Source organism: Chrysochloris asiatica, unplaced genomic scaffold (genome assembly GCF_000296735.1).
Source record: "Chrysochloris asiatica unplaced genomic scaffold, ChrAsi1.0 scaffold00159, whole genome shotgun sequence".
In the NCBI taxonomy this organism is placed as follows: Eukaryota; Metazoa; Chordata; class Mammalia; order Afrosoricida; family Chrysochloridae; genus Chrysochloris; species Chrysochloris asiatica.
Window position 1 is genome coordinate 1,343,039 of NW_006408677.1, and position 27,561 is coordinate 1,370,599.

A 27,561-nucleotide genomic window follows, 5' to 3' on the forward strand; every position below is an offset into this window, starting at 1 on the left:
TTTGAACTACAAGGTTGGCAGTTCAAACTCACCAGATGCTCCTTGGAATCCCTATACAGGGTTGCTATGGGTCGGAACCGACTTGACGGCACTTCACAACCACAAAATCTATATACATATACACATACATATACATATGCACACAGTCTACTCTTCTTCCCATAATCATCCAGCATGTGTCTCTGTTCATGTATCTACCTGCAGAGTATTGTTGTTCCAAGGTTGTATATATAGACTATTTATCTCTATCCTCTCTAGACCTTGTATACTCCTCTTCCCCCACCCCCACCCCCCGTGTCTTCACCATTCTTCTGGCAACCTCCCCCTCTTCTTCTTTATTACCCTTCCCCTTCCTGTTTGTTGCCTTCCCCATTACCCAAGTTAACATGCGAACTGCTCTCCCTTCCCTCCCATCCTTGGCAACCATCAGAGAATGATTCATTTTTCTCTTTCAAACTCATATATTTGTTGGGTATAAACATATGTATATCTCACTCTTCCTCCCTTACCCATTCAACTTATGTCTCAGTCCATGCATCTATGCTCAGAACACTGCTGTTCCAGGGTAGTATACATATATATCACTATTTACATCTATCCCCTTTAGCCCATGTCTACCTTCCTGTTTCTTCAACTACCTTCAATAGTCTTCTGCCACCCTCCTCCTTCTTGGATATTGCCCACCCTGTCACTCAAGCCAAAGTGTCTACCCTCTAGCCTGTGAATCACTCTCCAATTTTCTGAGTAAGCGCCATACTGTTCTCCAGAGTGGTTGAATCATTTCACAGTCCTCACCAGCAATGTGATGATTCTGGTCTCTCCACACCCTTGTCAGCAGTTCTTTTCTATTTTGTGTGTGTGTGTGTGTGTGTGTGTGTGTGTGTGTGTATTTTTAATCTTCACTGCTAATGTTGGTGTGAGATAATATCTCATTGTCGTTGATTTGCTACTCTTTAATGGCTAATGATAATGAACACTTTATGTATTTGTTGGCTGTCTGGATGTCCTCCTTGGTAAAGTGTCTGTTTATGTCCTGTCTTGGCCTTGTTTGGGCTGATGATATGGATGTCTTCACCGTTTCTTCCCACAGATGTAGTCAATTTAATTTCAGTATATTCCATCTGTTGAGGTCCATGTGTATGGTCATCTCTTGTGTTGTTTAAAAAACTGTTTGCAATGACTAAGTCATTGGTCTTGCAAAATTCTATCATACAACCTCCAGCATCGTTTCTATCACCAAGGCCCTATTTTCCAACTACCAGTCCATCCTCTTTGTTTCCAACATTTGTATTCCAATCAACAGTAGTTATCAAAATACATTGTGATTGCATGCTTGATCAATTTAAGACTAAGGAAGGTGATATAATTCCTCAGTTTCATCATTACTGGCTTTAGTGATTGGTGTATAAATTTGAATAATAATGGTATTAACTGGTCTTCCTTTTAGCATATGGATCTCATTCTCTCACAGACAGCATTATACTTCAAGATAGATCTTGAAATGTCAGAAAGCACCGGAATATTGAACATTGAAACATGATGAAGAGTACTAGAATACTGTCAGATATATTGCTGGAAGATAAGCCCCTCTGGAAGGCACTAAAAATATGACTGGGGAAGAGCTGCCTCCTCAAAGTAGAGTTGACTAAGATGATGCAAATGGAGTAATCTTCAGGACCTTCATTTGCTGATGGGAAACAACTCAAAATGAGGAGAAACAGATGTAAACATTCATTAACAATGGGAACATGGAATGTACAAAATATGAATCTAGGAAAACTGGAAATCATCAAAATTGAAATGGAACTCAAAGATTGATATCCTATACATTAGTGAGCAGAAATGAAATGGTAAGGGCAATTTTGAATTTGACAATCATATGGTTTACTATACTAGGAATGATAAATTGAAGAGGAATGATGTCACATTTGTCATTACAAAAAAAAAAAAAAAAAGAACACTATATTTTCAAGATCAAATTATCAGAAATAACTGACTACTGGTTTTTTTTTGGGGGGGGGGAAGGAGGATCAATTCTCATGAAATATAACCCCCAGGAAATTGATCTTCAAATCTATAAATACTTAAAAGTGTTACTATTGTCTTTATGCATGATATGTATCTGTAGGCTAACATAACACTATATTCTTAAAGTTATACTTTATGCTTGCCATGCACAAATTTTAATCCTTCGGTCTTCAAAATACATTAATATGTTATGCATTATTCATAGTTTTAAATGGTATTTATTAACATCTTAAATGGGAGAATTGTGATTTTTGTTTTTAATCAGATCATTTATGATGATCAGGAGTTTGCCCACTACCCTACTCCTCCCACAGTACAAGAATAATAAAATAAAAACCTAATTCTGTTACCAATCCAACAAATACAAATTTACATGGATACTGGACAGAAAGGTAAAAGAACCAAGCAAAGTTTACTAAAAAATTCTCTCTGATCCACATTGCTTTTATTTTCAGGTACAAGATACATGTAATGTCCAGCAAACTTTAGATGGGGGTTTCTATGACTAAAATAAAGGATATACAACATTGAGGACAAAAACAAATTCTTAGATCTCCTGACTTAATCAATATAGCAATGAAGGAAATCGCTGAATGCTTACTTGTATTCCTGGAGGGCCTGGATATCCTGGACTCCCCTTTGGTCCTGGCAGTGATGACATAATTACACTACCTGGTTCACCCTAAAAAAAGAAAAAAAATTATGGAAGTTGTAAATAACAGTTATTATATGTGAGAAAACCCATAAAACCACAATAAAATGATCTGAGAATTAGATTTGTCACAAAAATGTGCTGGAAGATTATATCATTTCAGTTCAGTGTAAATTTGCCTTTTAAAGGTAAATGAGGAAATTGGCTAGAGTACATAAAACAGATTTATTGAAGTCTGTGGTATCTTCAGGAGCTCTGGTAGCATAGTGGTTATGAATCGGGCTGTGAACCTTAAGGTCAGCAGTTTAAAACTACCAGACTCTCCGCGGGAGAAAGATGAGGGTTTCTGTTCCCGTAAAGATGTACAGCCTTGGAAACCCTGTGCAGGGTCACTATGGGTGGTATCTTCGGTTACTCATTCATTAAAAATTATTTATTAAATTGTAAGCATATGCTTAAAATTTCTAGGCTCTGGATATTCAGAAATGGAGTCTTTGGGTAGTTAAATGTTTGAACCCATTAAGAGTTTCTTTGGGAAAAATATCTGACAATGTGCTTCCAAAAGATTACAGCCCTGAAAACCCTATAAAGTGCAATTGTACTCTGTCACACATGGGGCCAACATGAGTTGGAATCAGCTCAAAGGCAAAGAGTTTGGTTTTGGTTTGGAAACCCAGAAGTGAAGAAGTTAAACAAGGCCGCTACAACAGTAAAATTGAGAAATACAGACCATAACATATGACATGACAATATATTCTGTTAAGGCCTACAAAACAAAAAACCTACACACTCACAGTACAGTGAGTGACAATGAAATCATGGAGCAAATTAATTTAGCTTGGATAGTTAAAGAAGGGCAAACTGTGAAGGCAACATTCAGGATAAGATCTGAAAACTTATAAGGTATCTGATGGGTAAAGAGAAAGAGGAGAGAGTTCAGTAGCATACATATTTCTCCTATGTATTCAGTAAATAGATAGCAATATTACCATGGACATTAGTAGAACAGAAAAAGAGATCAGGACTGTGTCTTGAGAGACTTGCTGGATGTTGTTGTTGTTATGTGCCGTGGAGTCGGTTCCGACTCATAGTGACCCTGCACACGGTTTCCAAGGCTGTAAATCTTTAAGGGAGCAGAAAGCCTCATCTTTCTCCCGTGGAATGGCTGGTAGCTTCGAACTGCCAACCTTGAGGATAGCAGCCCAACTCGTAACCACTACATTACCAGAGCTCCTACTTGCTGGATTATTATTGTTGTTAAAGTGCCAATGAGTCGGTTCCGACCCATAGCGACCTTGTATAGGGTTTCTGAGGAGCAGCTGGTGAGCTTGAACCACCGACCTTGCAGTTCAAACGGCTTTAAGAGAACAAATGTGCACAGAAGACTGGAATGACCAAAGATGCATAAGCAAAACCAGGAAATGGTAGTGTCATAGAACCAGGGGAAAAGAGTATTTCTCTTGGGAACAGGTCAAAGTGCAATATGACAAAGACAGAAAGGTGTTAGAAAAGAAATTGGAGCAGTCTGGAAGTGTATCAACGTATGTTGTTGTTAGGTGCTATCAAGCAGATTCCAACCCATTGTGACCTTATGCATAACAGAAGCAAACACTGCACAGTCCCGCATCATCCTTATAATCATTAAACTTGAGCCCACTGCTGCTGCCACTGTGCCAATCTACTTCCTGACAACAGTATATCCTTAATAATTTCAATTTTAACTCTTCTCAGAGCCTTATTCTTTGCCAATGCCTTCAGTGCAGTTTGGACTTCCTCCTTCAGTACTTTTAACTTTTGATCATTTACTACCTGTTGAAATGGTTACACATCGACCGCTTCTTTGGGTACTGTGTATTACTTTCATCTTCTTCTGATGCTTTCTGCATCATTCAATATTTTGCACATAGAATCTTTCACTATTGTAAGTCAAGGTTTGAATTTTTTTCCCCAGTTCTTTTACTCTGAGAAATGCTGAGCGTGTTCTTCCCTTTTGGTTCTATAATTCCAGATCTTTGCACATTTCATTCTAATACTTGACTTTGTCTTCACAAGTTGCCTTTTGAAAATTTCTGTTCAGCTCTTTCACCTCCTTATTTCAACCATTTACTTTAGCATCACTACATTAGAGAGCAAGTTTCAGAGTCTCCTCTGACATCCATTTTGATCTTTTCTTTATTTCTTGCCTTCTTAATGACATTTTGCTTTCTTCTTGTATGATGTTCTTGATGTCAGCCAAAGACTCTTGGTTTTCAGTCATTATTGTATAAAATCTGTTCTTGAGATGATCTCTAAATTCAGGTGGGATATGTTCGAGGTCATATTTTAGTTCTCATGGACTTGTTTTAATTTTCTTCTGCTTCAGCCTGAATTTGCATATGAACAATTGATGGCCTATTCCACAGTCTGCCCTGGCCTTGTTCTGACTGATGATATGTAGCGTTTCCACCATCTCTTTCCACAGATAGAGTAAATTTTATTTCTGTGTATTCTATCTGGTGAGGTCCATGTGTATAGCTTTTATGTTGTTTGAAAAAGGTATGTGCAATTAACAAGTCTTGCAAAATTCTATCACGTGATCTCCAACATCATTTCTATCACCAAGGCCATATTTTCCAACAACTAATCCTTTTTCTTTGTTTCTATCCTTTGCATCCCAATTGCCAGTAATTATCAATACATCTTGACTACATGTTTGGTCAATTTAGGACTGAAGATGTTGGTATAATTCTTTAATTTCATCATTACTGGCTTTAGTGGTTGGTATGTAAATTTGTATAACAGTGGTATCAACTGACCTTCCTTGTAGGCATACGGATATTATCCTATCACAGACAGCATTATACTTTAAAAGAGATCTTAAAATGTTCTTTTTGATGATGAATGTGACACCATTCCCCTTCAAATTATTATCCCTAGCATAGTAATCCATGTGATTGTCAGATTCAAACTGGCCAATACAGTCCACTGCAGCTCACAATGCCTAGGATGGATATCAGTGTTTATGCATTCCTTTTTACTTATGACAACTTCTAATTTTCCTAGATTCATACTTTGTACATTCCATGTTATGATTATTAGTGGATGCTTACAGTTGTTTCTTCTCATTTTGTGTTTTGCTCTATCAGCAAATGAAGGTCCTGGAAACTTTACTTCATTCATGTCATCATGGGTCAACTCTACTTTGAGAAGGCAGTTTTTCTCCAGTGTTATTTTGAGTGCCTTCCAACCTGAAGGGCTCATCGTCCAGCACTATATCTGGTGGTCTTCATCTTCTTTAAATATTCAATATTCTGACTGTGTTCCACTGCTATTCATAAGCTTTTCAGTGACTAAATATTTCTAAGTAGCCCATTTCTCTTTCTTCCTAGCCTGTCTTAGTCTGGAAGCTCAGCTTAAACCTGTCCACCATTGGTGACCCTGCTGGTATTTAACATACGCGTCACATTGGTTCCCAAATCCCAGCAACATGCAAGCCACCACAGTATGACAAACTGACAGACAGGTGGTGGTTATCAACATTTTGAACTTATTTAAGCTATGGGAACAGAGAGCTTAAAAGTGTGTATCTGACACTTTCTAGAAACACCCATTTGAAGACAAATGTCTAAGTCATCCTATTGAAATTACATGCTTTCCAAATACTTTATTTAAAACATTTACCTTCCTAGCATGAGATTCTTACCTTCATGCCTGGTATACCAGGAGGTCCCTATTATTAAAAAGAAAAATGATTATGGTACATAAATTAGGAGCAAGTAAAACAATACTTTTTTAAAAAAATAGAGTACAAATTGAATAGTTGTAGACTAATTTCTCAATACTACTTACCTCAGACTACTTGGAGATGACATTTATGTTAAATACCTTAAAATCCTAGATTTTTCCAAGCAGAGAGTTATATTGTCCATTTCATTCGCTTTATACTCTAGTTTACTAATTTAAAATGCACTACTGTGATCAATATGCTTGCACTGAGTTTACTTTCTATCACTTCTACTGCTTCTGTTGACTCCTGTTTTCATATTGATCCTAAGCTGTATAACTTACTGGAGGGCCTTGTAAACCAGGAAAACCGGGACTGCCTGGAAAGCCACGTTCACCCTAGAAGAGATTTTAAAACAGCATAGATGAACAAGAAACAATCATAAATATACCAACAAACAATGACATTTTCAAAAGATATCTTTAAATGCATTTTCCAACACACCAGACTGCCAAAATTTCATTAGTCCATTACTTACCAATTACCATCAATATCAACTAACCATATCAATTCAATCTTCTCAGCCCAAAATAAAGAGAAACAAAAATCTTCTATCCCATCATTTTTTTCTGACAAATCCATTTTAAGAAATTGTATCACTGATTCCCAGCCATCACATTTAATAATTAATGGTTTGCCCCAATTTCCTGCTCATGTATTATACAGATGTTTATTTTACCTGCTCAACTGTGTTTTTCTTTTATTGTAAGCGATTTCAAATTATTTTCATAAAGAGGAAAAGATGGTTGGGAAGAATACCATTAATATAACCAAGAGAACAATAATGGCAATAGTTCCAGCAATTTTAGGTCATTTTTAAGTCAGTTTTCTAGGCACCCAATTTTTCTCACTCACTACTGTAAGGTCAGCAGTTCAAGCTTATCAGCCACTCCTTGGAAACCCTATGGGTCGAAATCGACTCGACGGCACTTAACAACAACAACAACTGTAAAGTACTAATATGGACATTTGGTTTGGAAAACGAAACCTGAAATTGCTGTAGAAGAACCCCTGTGTAACTTGCCTTCAAATATTTACATGACACTGTAATCCTAGAAATATCCCTATCAAAAGGCTCTAAAGAGTGAGTCTATTATAGCAATGTGGTTTTGAGTTATGGTCAATATCCCTCCTAACACATGGAATAAGAATGAAAGTGGTCTGTGTAGCATTTTTAAACACAAACCAGAAAGAATCCATATATTCTGCTCCATCTCTCAGTTTCATTCTATTACCTAAATAGTAAGAAACATAAGAATCCCATTTAATTGAAAAGCATGCATAATAAATCCACTTAATTTATTTAAAATTTGTTGTTCATATAATTGCTGTTATTATGGGCTGTCGAGTCGGTTCTGACTCACAGTGACCATGTGTTGGAGTTCCTATGCTATAAATTTGTGTGGAAGTAGAAAGCCTCATCTTTCTGCCATGGAGCGGCTGTTGGGCTCAAACCGTCAGTCAACCTTGTGATTAGCAGTCCAGTGCTTATTGTCCAGAGTCACTGCACTCCCATATTAGGGGGTGGGAGGTTTAAATACAAACCAATAATTAGCTTTACAAAGGTGATTCCTTATTTAAAATAAAAAAGATGTCTTTAACCATACACTATAGTATGTTCTGGTGTGCCGCTGTGGGCTAATGCGTCAGACTGCAAAGTTGTTTGAACTGCAAGGTTGGTGGTTTAAACTCACCAGCTGCTCCTTGGAAACCCTATACAAGGTTGGTATGGGTCAGGATCGACTCGATGGCACTTAACAGCAATAGTGTGTTCACTACAGATACATTTGCTCTTCAAATTTAAAACACTGGCTAAGTGATTTATTAAAAAACCAATCAAAGAAACAAATCACCTGACTAGGCACACTTGAACATGAAATGGTGCTATGTCAGATCATTCCATATTGGTCCTATCATTTTAAAGTTGCCTCATAAATGCAAAATAACAATGTTGCTGTTATTAATTGCCATCGAGCTGATTCCGACTCATAACCTGTATAGATAAGAGTTTCCAAGGAGTGGCTGCTGAATTTGAACCGCTGACCTTGAGGTTCAAACCAACCTTGCAATCCAGTACTTGACCCTATATCACTGCACCAGGACTCCAAAATAACAATAATAGTAGTTATTGCTATTATTATATTAGTGGGAGTCCTGGTGTGATGCCTTAGGATAAAGGATAAACCAGTGGAACACAAGACCGTTCAAACTCACTAGCCGCTCCTCAGAATCCCTATACAGGGTAGTTGTAAGTTGAAACTAATTTGATGACACTTAACAAAAACACCATTATTATTTTAGGCAGGGGTCAGATTAGAGAATTGGTGGTAAAAAGAATTGCTATATGTAAGGTCTTGCTTTTCTTCTAAAATTGCTAAATATGTCATTTTCATACTGGAGAACAATTAAGACATAAAACATTTGAAATCTTAAACCTGTACCCTAGTTAAAACAAAAGGCAAAGTTAATGAATGACATTCACAAGTGTTACTTTTAACGTCTGATATAATGATGGAATATACAAGATGTATCCTAATTCTTTTTAAGTCTCATCCTATTTTTTACCAAGTCCAAAACATGGATTTGGTAAGTATCTTCAACAAAATGCAATATCCCAACTAATTACACACGGTCAAATAAATCAGTTGATGTTCCAATATTGTGAAAGTATTTTTAGAATGTGCCTTATGTATGCCCTAGACATGAAATTATTGTCTCTTCAACATTCTTCATATTGATTTCTTCAGATATTTAACCCTATTACAATCAACTATTGTTGTTGTTAAGTGCAGTACAGTCATTTCCAACTCATACATAGTGACTCTGTATAGGGTTTCTGAGGAGCGGCTGGTTAAGTGTGAACCTCCATCTTTGCAACTGAAACCAACCTTGTGGTCCAGTGTGCATCCTCCTACAGCACCACACCAGGACTAAATCAAAATACTGCCTAGGATAAATATGAGAAGCATCTCACCTTGGTTCCATTGCAACCAGGGATACCTCGAGGTCCTGGGGCTCCATCATGGCCTGGCATTCCCTTTGAAAAGGAACATAACACATGTATAATATTTTTTAGGTAACATTTAAAGGATTTAAAAATAAAAATCTAAATTCTACTTACAGGAAGACCCGGTGTCCCAGGAAATCCAGGAAGTCCGGGAGGGCCCTATAAGAAGAAATAAATTATTTGAATCAAATAACAATCAATAATAAAATAGCATCCTGCCAAAAGGTACTATGAAAATTAAATTTAGAGCAGAAATTAAGAAAAAACGTGTCGTATTGATTATTACCACTCCTGGTAGTTCGCAGAACCACTTATAGAAAAATCTCCTATAGTGTTTAATTTTTTTTTTCCATAGACATACAATAAACATTTGAGGAGGCTTTGTCTTCAGTGCACTTAGTTGTTGCTGTTAAATGCCATGGAGTCAGTTCCAACTCATAGCGACTCTGTACAGGGTTTCCGAGGAGCATCTGGTGGGTTTGAACTAGCGACCTTGTGGTTCACAGTCCAGTGTTGATCCTACAGCACCACACAAAGCAGCAGAGAAATGAGAGGATGAGATGTCTCTTCCAACAGATAAAGTGGTTTCTCTCAGGTTTGTGATGAATTCAGCAGGGAACTAGCAAAGTAGCAAAACTCTGCACCTGAATGTGGCCTCTAGAAAAATTTTCAATTCCATTTCCTCATCAGGATTATAAAAAAAATACAAGTTTCACAACATTCTATGTAGGTGAGGTTATGAAGAAAAGGTGAAAAGCCATGCTCATACATTTTTTTAAAACTTTTTTATTGTGAATTGAGTAAAGATTTACAGACAAAATTGACAGTTTTGCATTCAACGAATCATACACTTTGTTTCATCTCAATGATTGCAATCCCCTCCATGGAAAAACAGTCAAATCCTGCTTCTTCCCTGCAGTTCCTATCTCTTTTCCAAGCACCTTTTCATCCCTTCTCAATCTGTCCTTAGGTAAATATTCCCTTTCTGATTTAGAATTACTGACCATTCCATGATAAACATACCTTACTAGTGTTGTTGTCCCCCCTATATACCTACTATATATCTACTGCTTGGCTGAAAACTGGGCCACCAAGGTGAGTTCCTTTCCAGACCTGAAGAGTGGTCAAGGGTCATAGTGTCAGGTTCCACCAGTCTCTTTCTGACCAGTAAGCCTAGTATTTTTTTTTTTTAAACAATTTTGAGATTTGCTCCATGTTTTCTCCCACTTTATTTGGGACTTCAGTGGTAGCCCACTCCCATACACTATTAATGGGGATTCACATACTATGGAAATTTGGAAATATCACACACATTTACTTTTTGATCTAGCAACTCACTTTAAGACCCCATCCCTAAGGTAGACTGAGAAGTTATTAAATGAAATAACTTCAAAGCAAAGCTATTGATTATGTTGTTGTTATTGTTGTTATTATGTGCCATGGAGTCGGTTCCGACTCATAGCGACCCTGTGCAGGGTTTCCTAGGCTATAAATCTTTTACAGGAACAGAACGCCTCATCTTTCTCCCGCAGAACAGCTGGTAGTTTTGAACTGCTGTCCCTGAGGTTCGCAGCCCAATTCGTAACCATTACGCTACCAAAGTTATTTTTAATGAAAGATTAGAAACAAGCCAAATGTACACTAATAGGGACATGGCATGACTATATGAATAATGGCACACCCACATAACATAGTACTACTGACCTGTTAAAAAAAAGTGTATAAAATCTCTGTTCATTGATATGGAGTCATCTCCAGTAAATACTGTTAAGCAAAAGTCTGTGTATAGAATTCAAAAGTTTGTGGTAAATTTCCACTATCTTTTCATTTCATTTTTCCACAAACATTCTGAAGCCCCTGTACATGTGTGTATGCATGCACATGCGCACATGCACACATATCCAGATAGGTGTATAAAGTTTTGAAAGTTACGTAAAAATCATGTTACTTACTTCAAATTCAAATGGCAGTAGTAGAAACTCACGGATGTTTTTCCTTGTAAAAAATATTTTCTAACTCTGTCCACTTAAAAGGCATCTTATATATTTTTAAAAGTAACTACTGTCAAGTTAATTCTGATTCATGAGGACCCCATGTGTGTCAGAGTAGAATGAGAGATAATCCATAGGGTTGTCAATGGCTAATTCTTCAGAAGTACATTATTTAGATTTCCCTTCCAAGGTACCTCTGGATAGACTTGAACCATCAACATTTTGGTCAGCAGCTGAGCACTTAAACCATGTGTATCATCCAGGGACTCCCTTGAAATTTTTGTAAATTGAATTATAGATTATTAGAGTGAAATGCACAAATCTTACATGTACAACTATTTATATACTTCCAAAATGTCTACTAGTTTCTCTTTCCAAGCAACCTCAAACTTTCATGAAATTACAAGGAGCAGTGGAACAATTTCAATGACATCGTGAGGAAGCAACTGGTAAAATTCAGATTGTGGGACATAGTATAATACAAATGACCCAGTTTCCCCTATAGTATAAGAGATATGACAACTAAACATAATATATGAACTTCAGTAGGCTCCTGCTTTAAACAAACCCCTTGTGTAAAGACATTTTGAGCATCTGAGGAATTTGAGTATGTACTGGGTTTTAGAGTGTATTCAAAACTTACTGCTACTCTTTGTGGTATAAAAGTGGAATAGGGGCTATGTGGTTAACAGAGCGGCATACTCAAGTGCTCACAAATGGAATGACATGATGTGTGGGGATAGTTTTAAATATTCAAAAATAAATAAATAAATAAATAAATAAATAAATAAATGAATGAATGAATGAATGAATGAATAAATAAATAAATAAGTGGTGGGAGTCCTGGTGTGGACCTGGGGTTAATGTGCTGCACTGCAAAGTGCTTGAACCACAAGTTCGGCAGTTCAAGCTCACCAGCCGCTCATTGGAAACCGACTCAATGGCAACAACAAAGATGAAACAAAATTGCCAAAAAAAGGCAATTTCTAAAGATGGGTAATATGTACATGGGAGTTTATTGCATTAATCCCTGCACATTGGTTTAAACATTTTTATCAATAAGTTTTAGGAAATCTTATATCATGAGTTCTCATAGGCTAAGACCTAAGAACCCAAGAACTATCAGGTCACCTATTGCTAAATGCTTCTGAAGCCCTAGTTGTGGAACACAGAGCATACAGGCACTTCCAGACACTTGGAAATAGGAACTGATTAAACAGACAACTCTTTTTTAGTGTTAATGGTGCTTAGGAAACAATTTATGATAGCTACAGTCATTATGAGATACTTTACAGTTATTATAAAGACTTTTCATAGTATATTAAATCAATGTGTTGAAGAAAAAGAAATTCATCTGCTAAAATAAACTGCAAGTTTTTAGTGTCTTCCATGGTTTTTCCTATCCACAAATGTAGCACATAAGGCAAATTATGTGCCCTTAAGGAGTAGACAGCTAAACAAGAAAAGTTTTAATTGTATTAATAAAATTTATACTAAATATCTGAAGATCAAAGGATCACAGGGCTCCATTATCTTTGTTACATATATTGTTGTTGTCCTAGTGTAGACTCTGATTCATGGTGACCACATGTGTGCAGAATACATGCATAAACATGCTATATTATCACCCACACCTTGGAGTTCATGCTGTTTATCTCTCTAACTTAACAAATTAAGAAACAGAGACTCAGAGAAATTAAATGTGTATTTCCAAAAGCCAGTAATGTTTTTTAAACTACAGTTTTCCCTCAATTGTAAAACACACTTTAAGATATGTCAACCTAAAAGCTTCTCAGAAAAAAATGACATTAAATGTGAACTTCAATTTTGAGACACATTTGTAGAACATTAAAATCTTAGAAATCATGGTATTCTTCCAAAAGTGGTTTAAATCAGTGCTTTACAACCCCCCCCCCTTTTTTTTTTTTAACATTTTTCAAGGAAATTATAATATTTGTACATGGTAAACTAGGAGGCTTTTTCGCCTGTGTTAACCAGTCCTCTGAAACGTAGAGCAGAGGAGATACATACCAACTTAAAGACTGCATTTTCTTCTTTTATTTTAAACAAAGGTCTTTTCCAGTTGTTATAACATTTCATTTAGTTTTTATCTGTTTCAACCAACAAAGTATATATCACTTACTCTGATTCCTTTTGGTCCTGGTGGCCCTGGAATTCCATCATCACCCTGAAAAAATAAAATGTATTAATTTTTTTTTTTTTTAACAAAGAGTCCTTTAATAACTAATTTTCAATTATAAGTTAAACAACTTAAAATCTTCTGATAGTATGTCTGAAATAAGAGAGATGAAGTCTGGCCATCCTGGCTTCTAAGGAACATTCTAGTTGTACTTCTTCTAACACAGATTTGTTTGTTCTCCTAACAGTCCATGAAACTTTTAATAGTCTTATCCAACATCTTAACTTAAATTCATCAATTCTTCTACAGTCTTACTTATCATTGTCCAACTTTCACATGCATATGAAGCTAATGAAAATACGATGGCTTGGATCAGGTGCACCTTAGTCCTCAAACTGACATCTTTGCTCTTCAACACTTTAAAGAGGTCTTGTGCAGCAGATTTGCCTAATACAATATATGTTGTTTGATTTCTAGACTGCTGCTTCTATGAGTGTTGATGGAGAAGCCAAGCAAATTGAAGTATTTTCTCGATTTACCATGATGTTACTTATTGGTCCAGGGGTGAGGATTTTTGTTCTCTTTACACTGAGTTGCAACACATACCAAATGTGGTTTTTGATCTTCATCAAGTAAATATTTTAAGTTCTCATTTTCAGCAAGCAAGGTTGTATCATCTGCATATTGCAGGTTGTTAACGAGTCATCCTCCAATCCTGATGCCACATTCTTTTTTATATAATTCAACTTATCAGCGTATTTGCTCAACATACAGACTGAATAAGTATGGTCAAAGAACATAATCCTCACCCCACATCTTTCCTGATTTTAAACCATTCGGTGTCACTTTATCCCTTTCAAACGACTGCTTCTTGGTTTATGGACAGATTCCTCATGGGTACAATTAAGCGTTCTGGAATACTCATTCTCCTAAATGTCGTCCATAGTTTGTCAGGATATACACAGTCAAAAGTCTTTGCATATTCAATCAACCATAGGAAATCATCTTTCTGGTATTCTCTGCTTTTAGCCAAGGCTTATTTGACATTAGCAATGCTATCCCTTGTTCGACATTCTCGTTTGAATCCAGCTTGAACCTCTGGTAGTTCCTTGTCAATGTACTGTTGCAGCTGTTTATGATTATCTTTAACAAAAGTTTTACTTGCATGTAGTATTAATGATACTGTCCAATGATTTTCACATTTCACTGAGACACCTTTCTTTGGAATGGGCACAAATATGGATCTCTTCCCAACAGTTGAACAGGTAACTATCTTCAGAATTTCTTGGCATAGACAACTGAGTACCTCCAGTGCTGCATCACTTTGTTGAAAGATTCAATTCCCAGATCCTTGTTGTTTGTCAATGCCTTCAGTGCACTCTGGGCTTCTTCCTTTACTACCATTGGCTCTTGATCCTATGCTACCTCTTGAAATGTTTGAACATGACCATTTCTTTTTGGTAAAGTGACTCCATGTGTTCCTTCCATCTTCTTTTGATGCTTTCTGCATCATGTAGCATTTTGCTTATAGAGTCCTTCAATATTGAAAACCAAGGCTTCAATTTTTTCTTCAGATCCCTCAGTTTGAGAAATGCTGAGAATGTTCTTCCCTTCTGGTTTTCTAACTGCAGATCTTTGCAGCTTCTGGTTCTAGGCCCAAGGACTGAGTAAGGTTGTGTACCTTTGGGCTTGTAGAATGTGTCTTTTAGACATTTAAATTAATATGTATTTTTTTGTTTTGTATGTGTACATCAAAAAATTCTGTTTCATTCATTTGTAAAATATAAGCTGTAAATGGGAAGCAACAGTGAGGAAGTAGGATAACTGTTGTTGCAGGGAGGGGATTGTAATCATTGAGATGAAACAAAGGGCATAATTTGTTGACTATAAATCTAATGATCTTGTCTGTAAACCTTCACTCAATTCACAGTAAAAAGTTAAAAAAAAAAACTTTTGATAATTAAAAATAAAAACATGAGCAAATGGGTCCCTTGGAAATATATGTGCTTTATATATGAGTGCACAGAGTTAAGATTAAATGTACATAATTTTTTGCTTAGTATATATGTCAACATATACATATTTCCCCAAATACTATCTATCACATAAAAAGTAAATATTAAACTATATTGGGAAACTTACATCATACTGATGATAGAAGTGCAAAATGCTTTAAATTCAGAATAAAAAAAATGTACAAAGCAGTCCACAGTTCTTGCTTTATGGGTCTTGAAATGAAATTAGAGCAAAACACTGAACTGCTTTCTACACTTAAACTGTATACAACTACATATTTTTAAACTACCATAATATTATAAAATTTGTTGTTGCTGTTTTATGCGATTGAGTTGGTTCCAACTCATAATGACCCTGTGTAGGATTTCCGAAAGTGACTGGTGGATTTGAATGAACTGCCAACCTTGTGGTTACCAGTCTAGGGCTTATCCTACAGCACCACACCAGGGGCTAAATATTATATAAGTCGTTTTAAGGGCTTCTGAGTCGGTTCCAACTCATAGAGATCCTGTATAGGGTTTTCGAGGAGCAGCTATTGGGTTTGAACTGCCAACTTTGTTGTTCACAGTGCACTGTTGATGCTACAGCACCATACTAGCAGCAGTTCAATAGTCCATGTTAATTATGAATTATTTAAAATTAATTCTGATGTATTATCTTAAATATATAGTGCTGCTATGATAGAAATACCACAAGTGGATAACTTTGACTAACAGAAATGTGTTCTCTCACAGTTTAGGAGGCTAGAAGACCAAATTCAGGGAAACAGCTCTGGAGAAAGGTCCTTTTCTCCTTTCAGCATCTGGAGAACCAGGATTCCTTGGAGATTCCCATGTGTATTGGCATCAATCTTTCCTTGAAGGTAGGAGCTTCACAGTACAGGGACCCAAGAATGTACTCCACTGCTGGCTCTTCTTTCTTGGTTGTAATATTGCTATTCACTTCTTGTTTCATATTATCTTTGTAAGGTAAGTGTGTACAGGCCAAACCATGGAAGAAACGCCCTTTCAATTGACTGACACAGCAGTTCTCATCAAGAAAGTGATTAAGTCATATGAGATCTCATCATGGGGAATTACCACCTCTGAAGTGCCAAACCGCTGAGAATCCTGACCCAGTCAAGTTGACATAAAACATCAACTATCACATGCAATTATTCTTTTTTCTATCTGACACAAATGTTTATTAAAGGTGTCACCTTTCAGCAAGCATGGAGCACAAGAACTCTAATCTCAGGTAAAATCAGATATAAGAAATGTAACTTTAACTTTCTATAACCAGAAATCAAACCCACTGCCATCAAATAATTTTGGACACATAGTAACCCTGTCTAGGGTTTCTAATGTACATCTTTATGGGAGCAGACAGCCTCATCTTTCTCCTAAACAGTAAGTTGATGGGTTTAAACCATGGATCTTGTGGTTAGCAGTCCAGTGCTTATCCCACAGTGTCACAAGGGTTTAATTTAAATTCTATTTCCAAGTGCATATTTCAAAAACATGACAAGACATTCTACTAGAGTTTCTGCCCCAATTTCACATAGTTTTGCCTAAGTTAAAAATGAACAAACAAAATAAACCCACAGCTATCAAGTCGATTCTGACTCATAGTGATCCTATATATAGGGTTTCCAAGACTGTAAATCTTTACTAGAACAGACAGTTTAATCTTTCGCCCATAGAGCAGCTTGTGGCTAGCACTGTCCAATGTCTAACTTATATATAGCATCGCTAGGGTTCCTTATGCCTGAAGTACAGAGAGATTAAGTAGTTCTAAGTTGTTGACAGATGGAATAGTATACTTCTCAGTGTAATGAGTCCAATATTGCATTCACTGAGATATCCTATGCCAACAGACTGCATGGATTGTTATGAATTAGTGCTCAATTTTATCCAATGACTCTTTCAAAACTCTCTTCTACTTCTGTGTCATTCCTAAGGTACAAGAATTGTTTTACTTCTCTTGCACCTTGTTAGCTCTTGGACAGTCACTTTAAGGCCCATCTACCTATATTTATGGGTCAGAACAGACTCGACGGCACTTAACAACAACAATAACAACCTATATTTGAGGAGTCCTGGTGTGATGCCAGGGGTTAATGCACAAGAATGCAAAGCCATTTGAACTGCAAGGTCGGCAGTTCAAGCTCACCAGCTGATCCTCGAAAACCCTATACAGGGTCACTATGGGTCGGAACTGACTTGACGGCACTTAACAACAACAATAACACCTATATTCAAGGTAGTTATTTTTAGATTTTGCTGTTCCTTCAATGCTAAAATTCTACTCAGAAAAATTAGCACAAGTTACTTCTATTCTTCAGTCCCAAAAGACTACTTTAATGTACTGCCATCTTGCCAAAGATCAGGCTCAATATACTTTTAAAATACAGTCTCTTTAGTGTTAGAACGTATTCGTGCATTTAAATAAATGACTCCTCCCCTTTATAGGGAGGACCACGTGGTAAGCATCCATTTAATTTCCTAATACTGAAAGGATTTGATATATTGCCACTACACAGAATAATAAAATTAGGAAAGAAAGGTTTTTAAACCAGTTTTCAACTTTCCAGGCAAATGAACAGAATTGTGCGATTCACAAATAATTTTTTAAAAATCGACCTAATTCAGCCAGAAAAGGGCACTGAGCTAAATGAACCACTAAAAACAAAACAAAAGCAGAAATTCTCTCAGCCTTAAAATTCACTATCATCTTTTCCCATTTCCTATCTAAAAAGGGACATAATTTTTGTAAGGACCCCAGTAAACACAATTAACTGTATCTTCTAAAAGTATTTGAATATAGCAGTAAAATTCAGTTTTTAAAAACAATAAAAGAGAAATAAAACCTGAATCATTCTATGGTTTCATTTAAATATGAGTTCCTGGCTATAATTTAATAACTTTGATTTATTTGACACCTATTCCCACATTTAAGATGGTTTAATTCATTTGATATTATTGCTCGGCAACTTGGAACATACCTTTTGTCCCTGAAGCCCTGGAGGTCCTTCTGGGCCTGGAAATCCAGGCAAACCTGGATGGCCTTCCAAACCTGGAAATCCTCTTTCTCCCTGGAATTGAACAAGAATGAAAAGTATAGTAATTTATTAATTTATAAGCATAGGTAGAATGGAGATTTAAACAGATCCAAAGACTACCTAGATAAAACTAACTTAATTTCAAAATATTGCATTCACATTAACAACTAACATGTAAGATACAAGGAGAAAAATATAAACCACCCTGAATTTAAATTGTATTATACATGTCATTTGTAATACTTTGTTTTTTTGTAAAATTAAAAAGCACATCACAGATGAAATAAGATTTAGCATACCAATGTCAAGATTTTAATAGGGAAGATGGCAATAAGGCCAGGAAATCAGGTCAACAAGGTTTACATTCAGTAAGTAAGAAGCAGGGATGAAGAACACTATCTATCAAGAGAATGAAAAGACATCCCACAAATATTTGCGAATCATATATCTAATTAAGAGTTTATTATTCAGCAACAATGAAAAAACCAACACTTCATTTAAAAATTGGTCAAAGTACTTGAACAGATATTTCACTAAATGGAAAGCTTTATGTTATCGTTGTTTTTATTCTGTAAGGTTGCCCGTGTGCATATTTGCAGAACTAGATAGATGGAGGTAGCAGAGCTAGAACATGTACTAATTGTATTTACATCAGTACATTAGGGTTAACTTTGCATACTTGCATCGGAGTCCTGGTATGTGGGTTAATGCACTGGACTGACTTCAGAGTTGGTTTGAACCGCAAGATAGAGAGTTCAAGATCACCAGCGGCTCCTCGGAAACCCTACGAAGGGCCGCTACACAAGAACCGACTCAATGACACAAAACAACAACTTGGATAGAGCCAATTATGGTAAAAGTGTGAACCTCAAGATCCCATAGGCTATCCAATAGAAAGAGAACTCACCACTATGAAGTTTAAGACCCGTAAGAGCTCATAGCTCTAAGGTATTTGCCCCTAACTGCAGAGTTGCAGACAGTTCCTCTACTTTCCTGCAGCTTGAAAGCTGAGTCTCTTGGGAGAGACTCTAGAGCTCCTGATAATTCTCTGATCAGAACTTACACTCATTGACTTCTTAGGCAACTTCTGAGAGATAGAGAGGCAATGCATCCGTATTTATGAGGCCAATGTCTAATGAGCTATTGGGGACACATACCCCTGGAGGTTCAAGTACAATAGATTTTTATATCCCTTCCAGGAGTCCTGGTGTGGTGCTGTGGGCTAATGTCCTAGACTGCAAAGTCAGTTTGAACATTCAAGCTCACCAGCTGCTCCTTGGAAACCTTATGAAGGGTCGCTATGGGTCAGCTGACTCAACAGCACTTAGCAACAACAACAATAACAACAAAGAAATATGAGTGTGTCTTAAGTTTTAAAGTTCGGGCATTTGACATAATGTTGTATTGACTAATTTCTGATTGTGTTGAAGTATTATATAATAAGTGTAAGTAATACGAAAATGCTACCTCTCATATCAGTTTGCAGTAACTACATCAAAGCCAATGAAGGAAATGTTAGTCAATTAGTTGTAACTCTAAACTTTCCTATAGTTCTGACTCACAGTGACCCTGTGTAGGGTTTCTAAGGAGCAGCTGGTAGGTTAGAACCGTAGACTTTGTGGTTCACAGTCCAGTGCTGATACCACAGTGCCACACCAGGAGTCCTATTAACTCATTAGTACACTGAATTTGTTATTTTAATGAGTCAAAGATTTGCAAAAACTTAGTATTCATTATCCTAGAGGCAATAATTTTTAAGAAAATAGGGTAGTAGAGGAAAAAAAATATTGACAATTTTTAGAATTAGATGACCTCTACGGTAACTATTACTAGAAGAGCTGGTAATATAAGTCTGATCTCAAGTGTCAGGCAGAGAGAAAGTAAGAAATAGCTGTAACTTGAATGTACTTCTTTAAGTGGAAAACGTAGTACATTTGGGGATATCATCTAGTATTTAGAGCATACCCAACCAAACCTGAGGGTAACAACTGAAAAAATCTCTACTTCCTCGGAAGGCAAAACTGCTCGGTGAACTACAGTTAGGAATATAATGTAGAAAATTGAAATTGCAAGGTGCCATGAAAGTCTTGGTATGACACTGTAGGAAAAGCACTGGACTGCAAACCACAAAATTGGTGGCTCAAATCTAGCAGTTGCTCCTTGGAAACTCTATACAGGGTCGCTGTGAGTTGGAACAGACTCTACAGCACTTAAAAACAAGAAATCTTAATTATGATGGTATTAATAAAACTGTACACTTAGAAGGTATAGATTCTAAAATCTGATGAAAAAACAGCCCCAAATAAATCTGCTATTGTATCTACCTGATTGAGTAACATCATACTAACAAAAACAAAAGGGACAGCTATAGGACTGTAGCTTGAACAACATCAATAAAAAGGTAAATGCATTCCTGGGTCATTGAAACGTAAATCGTTTTCTACAGACTTTAGACTACCATATAGAAAGCCCTGTGTGTTGCTTACCCTTTGGTACCAATTATCAGGCACTCTTTAATCCCTACAACTACCCTAGATTGCATTATAATTTGCTAACCTTCACAAACATACAAAATGGCACTGAATGTCTATTTTTCCAAAGGCCAAACCTTTTTGTCTTTTTATTGTGATTTGCATGAAAGTTTACAAGAGAAGTTGGCTTTCTGTTCAACAATCCATATGCATTTTGTTTCAGGACACTATAACAGCACTCTTCCTTCGAGGTAACAGCACTTTTCCCATTTCCTCCCTGTGATTCCCTTTTCCATTCTTCCTTCTTTCGTATCCTTTCATGCCCTTCGAGCTTTATATCTGGGCATATGCCACCCTTTTGGTCTTGCATGGTTGACTGTTCTAAGGAGCATGTACCTTCCAAGTATTATTGCTCACCCTATGTTGTTGTTGTTATGTGCTGTCAAGTCAGTTCTGACTCATAGCGGGCCTGTATAGGGTTTCCAAGGAGTACCAGATGGGTTTGAACTGCTGACCTTGTGGTTTCCAGTCAAGCGCTGATAAGACTGTCTATTTTTTGGTTTAAAGCTGAGCCAATGGGGTGACTAAGGGCCATAGTCCCAGGAACTAACATTTAGAGAGTTATTCTACATTTTTCTCCCACTCTCTCTAGGACCTTCTATTATGATCCCAAATACAGTGGCTGGCAGTGATAGCTGCACATCATCTAGTTGTGGTTTTAGGCTCCTGGAGGCTGAAGTTCTTGTGAATCGTTTGCACTAATTGTTTCCATGCATCTTTGATTGTCTTCACTGGGAGAGCCCAATTTTTGCATGGGCACTCACAAGCTTTTAAGACCCAAGTCACCACTCACCAAAGCTAAATGTCGAAAATTGTTTTTGTGGGCTGTTATGCTAATTGTTTTTGTTTGTTTATCTTTTAGGTCAGCATACGTATTTTGAGATTCAATATGTGGCATATATCAATAATTTACTCCTCTTTATTGGTGAGTGGTGGTGGCTATGTGCCATAGAATCGCTTCCATTTCATTGTTGTTCTTTTGTGCCATCGAGTTGGTACCGACTCATACAGACCCTATGCACAACAGAACGAAACACTGCCCAGTTCTGGGCCAACCTCACATTTGTTGCCACGCTTGAGCCCATTGATACTGTCACTTGGCCAATCCATCTCGCTAGGGGTCTTCCTCTTTTTTCTCTGACTCTTCACCTTACCAAACATGATATCATTCTCCAGCGACTGCTCCCTCCTGACAATATGTCCGAAGTATGAGAGACGAAGTTTAGCCATCCTGGGCTCCAAGGAGCACTCTGGCTGAACTTCTTCCAACACATATCTATTGGTTCTTTTGGCAGCCCATGGCACTTTCAATATTCTCCTCCAACACCATAACTCAAATGCATCAATTCTTCTACAGTCTTCCTTATTCACTGTCCAGCTTTCACATGCATATGAGGTTATTGAAAATACCATGGCTTGGGTCAGGCGCAACTTAGTCCTCAAGCTGACATCTTTGCTCTTCAACACTTTAAAAAGGTCTTGTGCAGCAGATTTGCCTAATGCAATATGTCATTTGATTTCTTGACTGCTGCTTCCATGAGTGTTGATGGTTAATCCAAGAAGAATGAAGTCCTTGACAACTTCAATCTTTTTTCCATTGATAAGAATGTTGTTTGTTGGTCCAGTGGTGAGAACTTTTGTTTTCTTTACATTGAGATACAATCCATACAGAATGCTGTGGTCTTCGATCTTCATCAGTAAATGTTTTAAGTCCTCTTCACTTTCAGCAAGCAAGGTTGTATCATCTGCATATCACAGGTTGTTAATGAGTCTTCCTCCAGTCCTAATGCCACGTTTTTCTTCATATAATCCAGTTTCTCAGTTTATTTGCTCAGCATACAGGTTGAATAACTATGGTGAAAGAATACAACCTTGTCGCACACCTTTTTTTAATTTTAAATCATTCAGTGTTCCCATGTTCTGTTTGAACAACTGCTTCTTGGTCCACGTACAGATTCCTCATGAGCACAATTAAGTGTTCTGGAATACTCATACTTCGCAATGTTGTCCATAGCCTCTCATGATCCAAACAACCGAAAGCCTTTGCATAGTCAGTAAAGCACAGATAAACATCTTCATGGTATTCTCTGCTTTCAGCCAAGATTCATCAGATATCAGCAATGATATTCCTCCATTTCACAATGACTTTGTAAAGGGTTTCCGAGGCTATAAATCTTTACAGGATTAGAAAGCCTCATCTTTCTCCTGTGTAGTGACTAGTAGCAGCCCAGCTAACTTTAGTGAGTTGTTGTTGTTGTTGTCTGGTGCCATCGAGTTGGAACCGACTCATAGCGACCCCATGCACAGCAGAACGAAACAATGTCCGATCCTGGGCCAACCCTACCACCGATGCCACATTTGAGTCCATCAATGATGCCACCTGGCTGATTCATCTCGTTGGGGGTCTTCCTCTTTTTCTCTGACCCTCCACCTTACCCAGCATGACATCCTTCTCCAACGATTGTTTCCTCCGGACAATATGTCCAAAGTAGGAGAGATGAAGCTTAGCCATCCTGGCCTCCAAGGAGCACTCTGGCTGAACTTCTTCCAACACATATCTATTGGTTCTTTTGGCAGCCCATGGCACTTTCAATATTCTCCTCCAACACCATAACTCAAATGCATCAATTCTTCTACAGTGTTCCTTATTCACTGTCCAGCTTTCACATGCATATGAGGTTATTGAAAATACCATGGTTTGGGTCAGGCGCACCTTAGTCCTCAAGCTGACATTTCTGCTCTTCAACACTTTAAAAAGTTCCTGTGCAGCAGATTTGCCCAATGCAATACATCGTCTGACCTCTTGACTGGTGCTTCCACGAGTGTTGATAGTGAGTTGTTGTTGTTGTTACGTGCCGTCGAGTCGGTTCCGACCCATAGCGACCCTGTACAGGGTTTCCGAGGGTGTAAATCCTTACGGGAGTAGAAAGCCTCATCTTTCTCCCGCGGAGCAGCTGGTAGTTTCGAACCGCTGACCTTTAGGTTCGCAGCCCGATTCGAAAAAGATATAATTTGTTCATTTATTCACCTGATAATGGATAGTACTGAATATGGGAATACTGAATGGTTTAAAATCAAGACAGGTGCACACCAAGATTTTATCCTTTCATCATAAATATTCAATCTGTAATGTTGAGTAAATAATCTGAGAAGCTGGAGTATATGAAGAAGAACATGGCATCGGGACTGGAGGAAGACTCATTAACATCCTGAGATATGCACATGATACCATCTTGCTTGCTGGAAGAGAAAAGGACTTAAAATACTTACTGATGAAGATCAAAGACTATGGCCTTCTGTATGGATTGCACGTCAATGTAAACAAAACAAAATCCTAACAACTGGATCAACAAATAATATCACATCATCATAAATGGAGAAAAGATTGAAGCTGTCAAAGACTTCAATTTGCTTGGATAGACAATCAATGCTTATGGAGGCAGCAGTCAAGAATTCAACTGATATACTGCATGAGGCAAATATGCTGCAAAAACAAAAAAACCCTGTTTTAAGAGTTAACAAGCAAAAATGTCAGTTTGAGAACTAAGGCATGCCTGACAAGCCATGGTATTTTCAATTGCTGCACAGTCATGTGAAAATTGGACAATGAATAAGGAAGACATTAGAAGAATCACTACATTTGAATTATGGCGTTGGGAAAGAATACTCAGAGTACTAGAAGAATAAACAAATCTATCTTACAAAAAGTATAGCCAAAATGTTCTTTAGAAGTGAAGATGGCCAAGACTTCATCTTTTGTACTTTGGACATGTTGTCATGAAGGACCCGCCCCTGGAGAAGGTAAAATTGAGTCGGTACCAACTCAATGGCACCTAACAACAACAAGGTAACCAGGATTTTTCTCTCCTAAACTTTTATAATTTTAGGTTTTATATTTAGATCTATGAACCATTTTGGGTCAATTTTTATATGTTGTACATAATTTTTGTCAAAATTGTTTTTTTTCATGTATATGTCCAATTCTTTGGGTACCATTTGTTGAAATGACTATTCTTTCATTACTGAATTGCTTTTGCACCCTGATCTATTCATCTACATGTCTATCCTTATGCCAATAACATACTATTGTATTTACAGCTGTCTACAATGGAATTGTGCATGACAAATCCTTTTTTAAAAAACAAACACTCTTCTTTTTAAAGTTATGTTAGTATTTCCACCTGAATTTTGGAATCAGACTGTTAATTTCTACAAAATAGCCTTACTGAATTTTGTTTGGGATTTTCACAGAATCTATAGGTAATTTGGCACTTAACAACAACAATAGGTAATTTGGAGTCTTGGTGTGGTTCTATGGGTTAATGTACCAGACTATAAAGCCATTTGAACTGCAAAGTCGGTAGTGCAAGCTTACCAGCTGCTCCTCGGAAACCTATACAGGGTAGCTATAGGTCGGAATCGACTTGACAGCAACATAGGTAATTTGGAGAGTACTGGTATCTTAATGATACTGAGTCTCCTAATTTATACATGTCACATATCTCCATTTATTCTTCTTGTTGTTGTTGTTAAGTGCCATCGAGTTGGTTCCGACCCATAGCGACCCTGTGCAGGGTTTCCGAGGGTGTAAATCTTTACGGGAGTAGAAAGCCTCATCTTTCTCCCGCGGAGCGGCTGGTAGTTTCGAACCACTGACCTTAAGGTTTGCAGCCCGACTCGTAACCACTACGCTACCAGAGTCTTTAATTTCCCTCACTAATATTTTTTGTTTTCAAGGTACTGAATTTGTACATTTCTTGTCGGATGTGTTCGTATTATTGATGTTGTTGCAAAAGACATTTTTATGCTGCCAATTTTCTATTTTTCATTGCCAAAGTAAATACAATTGACTTTTGTTAACTGATCTTCTTCTATTAGTTTTGTTTATTTTGCAAACATTCTAAACTACTTATTTTGCCAGCATTTTAGTATTTTCCAAATAGATAATCATACCATCTGGCAAAATTTATTTTTAAAAAAAGACTAAAAACACATTTACTTCTTTTATAATGTGGATCCTTTTTCTTGCATTGGCAAAATTGAATAGCAATAGTGAAAGCAGATATCCATGATTTGTACCTGGTCGTAGGAGGAAACAGTAGTTCCGTTTTTCTCCATTGAGTATTATTTTATCTATAGGTTTTAGAAAGATGCCCCCCCCCTCCTTATTAGGTTGGGGAAATTCCTTCTACTCTTAGTTTGCTGAGTTTTTAACAGGAATGGGTGTTGAATTTTGTTAAATTCTCCCTCTGAGTCTTTTAAGATGATTATATAGTGACTTTATTCATTTATGTTAAAAATGTTTTAGTCTTCTAATATATTTTTGAGTATTAAATCATCCATGCATTTCTAGGATAAATTATACTAGCTCATATTATCCGCTTTATATATTTGCTAAAAGATTTTAAGCCTGTTCCATCTATGTTAATATTTAATTATAATGTTTTCTTTTTGGTAGTATCTTGCTCATTTCATGAAATTAGTTGGGAAGCATTCCACAACACTCTGTTTTCTGAAAGACTTTTCACAGTATTGACATTATTTTTTCATAGAATTCACCAGTAAAACTATCTGAGATTGAAATATTTTTTGCGGGAAGGGGTTGAAATCCATTTTTGTTAATAGATATAGGGCTATTGAGATTTTATTTATTTTGAGTTTGCTTTTGGTAATGCATGCTCCTCAAGGAATTTATCTAATTCAATTACTTTGTCAAATCTACCGTTAAAAGGTTGTTTATAATATTCCCTTGTTCATCTTTAAATATTAGTAGGCGCATTCCTAATACTTATATTTTGTGTTTTCTATTTTTTTATCTGTTATAATGTTGTATTGTTAAGTGCCACTGAGTCAGTTCCAACTCTCAGCTACCATGTAGAGCAGGGATGGGAAACCTTTTACCTGCCAAAATTTATATATCATTTGCGGACCTTACAAAAGATCAACTTAAAAATTAACTTACTATATTTGGTCAAACATTTAATTAACTCACCCCTGATGTGAGTTAATGCACAGCATGGTGCTGTGAGTTAATGCACTGGACTGCAAAGTTGGTTTGAACTGCAAGGTCAGCTGTTCAAACTCACTAGCCACTACTTAGAAACCCTATACAGGGTTGCATTGGGTTGGAACCAACTCCACAGCATTTAACAACAACAATGTGATGGCAGGACTCCTGGTGTGGCACGGTAGGATCAGCATTAGACTGTGAACCACAAGGTTGGCAGTTCAAACCCACCAGCTGCTTCTTGGCAACCTTATAAAGGGTCACTATGAGTCAGAACTGACTCAACTGCACTTAACAACAGCAGCAACAAATGTGATGGCTGGAACTGTGGTTGCCTTGGGAAGGCTTAGAGGCGGGGTCAACCAACTTAGAGACCCACAAGCCCA

At 37.0% G+C, this 27,561-nt stretch overlaps 1 protein-coding gene across 2 annotated transcripts in view; it reads right to left on the bottom strand.

The window, feature by feature from the left end:
- The window catches only part of COL4A5 (collagen, type IV, alpha 5), a 360,371-nt gene that overhangs the window by 181,116 nt on the left and 151,694 nt on the right, over positions 1-27,561 (bottom strand). For both annotated transcript variants that reach the window (XM_006871035.1, XM_006871036.1), the window contains exons 3-9: positions 18,581-18,670; positions 13,585-13,629; positions 9,565-9,609; positions 9,418-9,480; positions 6,728-6,781; positions 6,363-6,389; positions 2,630-2,710 (exon numbers count right to left, since the gene is read on the bottom strand). In XM_006871035.1, the coding sequence (XP_006871097.1) occupies positions 2,630-2,710; positions 6,363-6,389; positions 6,728-6,781; positions 9,418-9,480; positions 9,565-9,609; positions 13,585-13,629; positions 18,581-18,670 (405 nt within the window). The remainder of the gene's footprint in view (positions 1-2,629; positions 2,711-6,362; positions 6,390-6,727; positions 6,782-9,417; positions 9,481-9,564; positions 9,610-13,584; positions 13,630-18,580; positions 18,671-27,561) is intronic.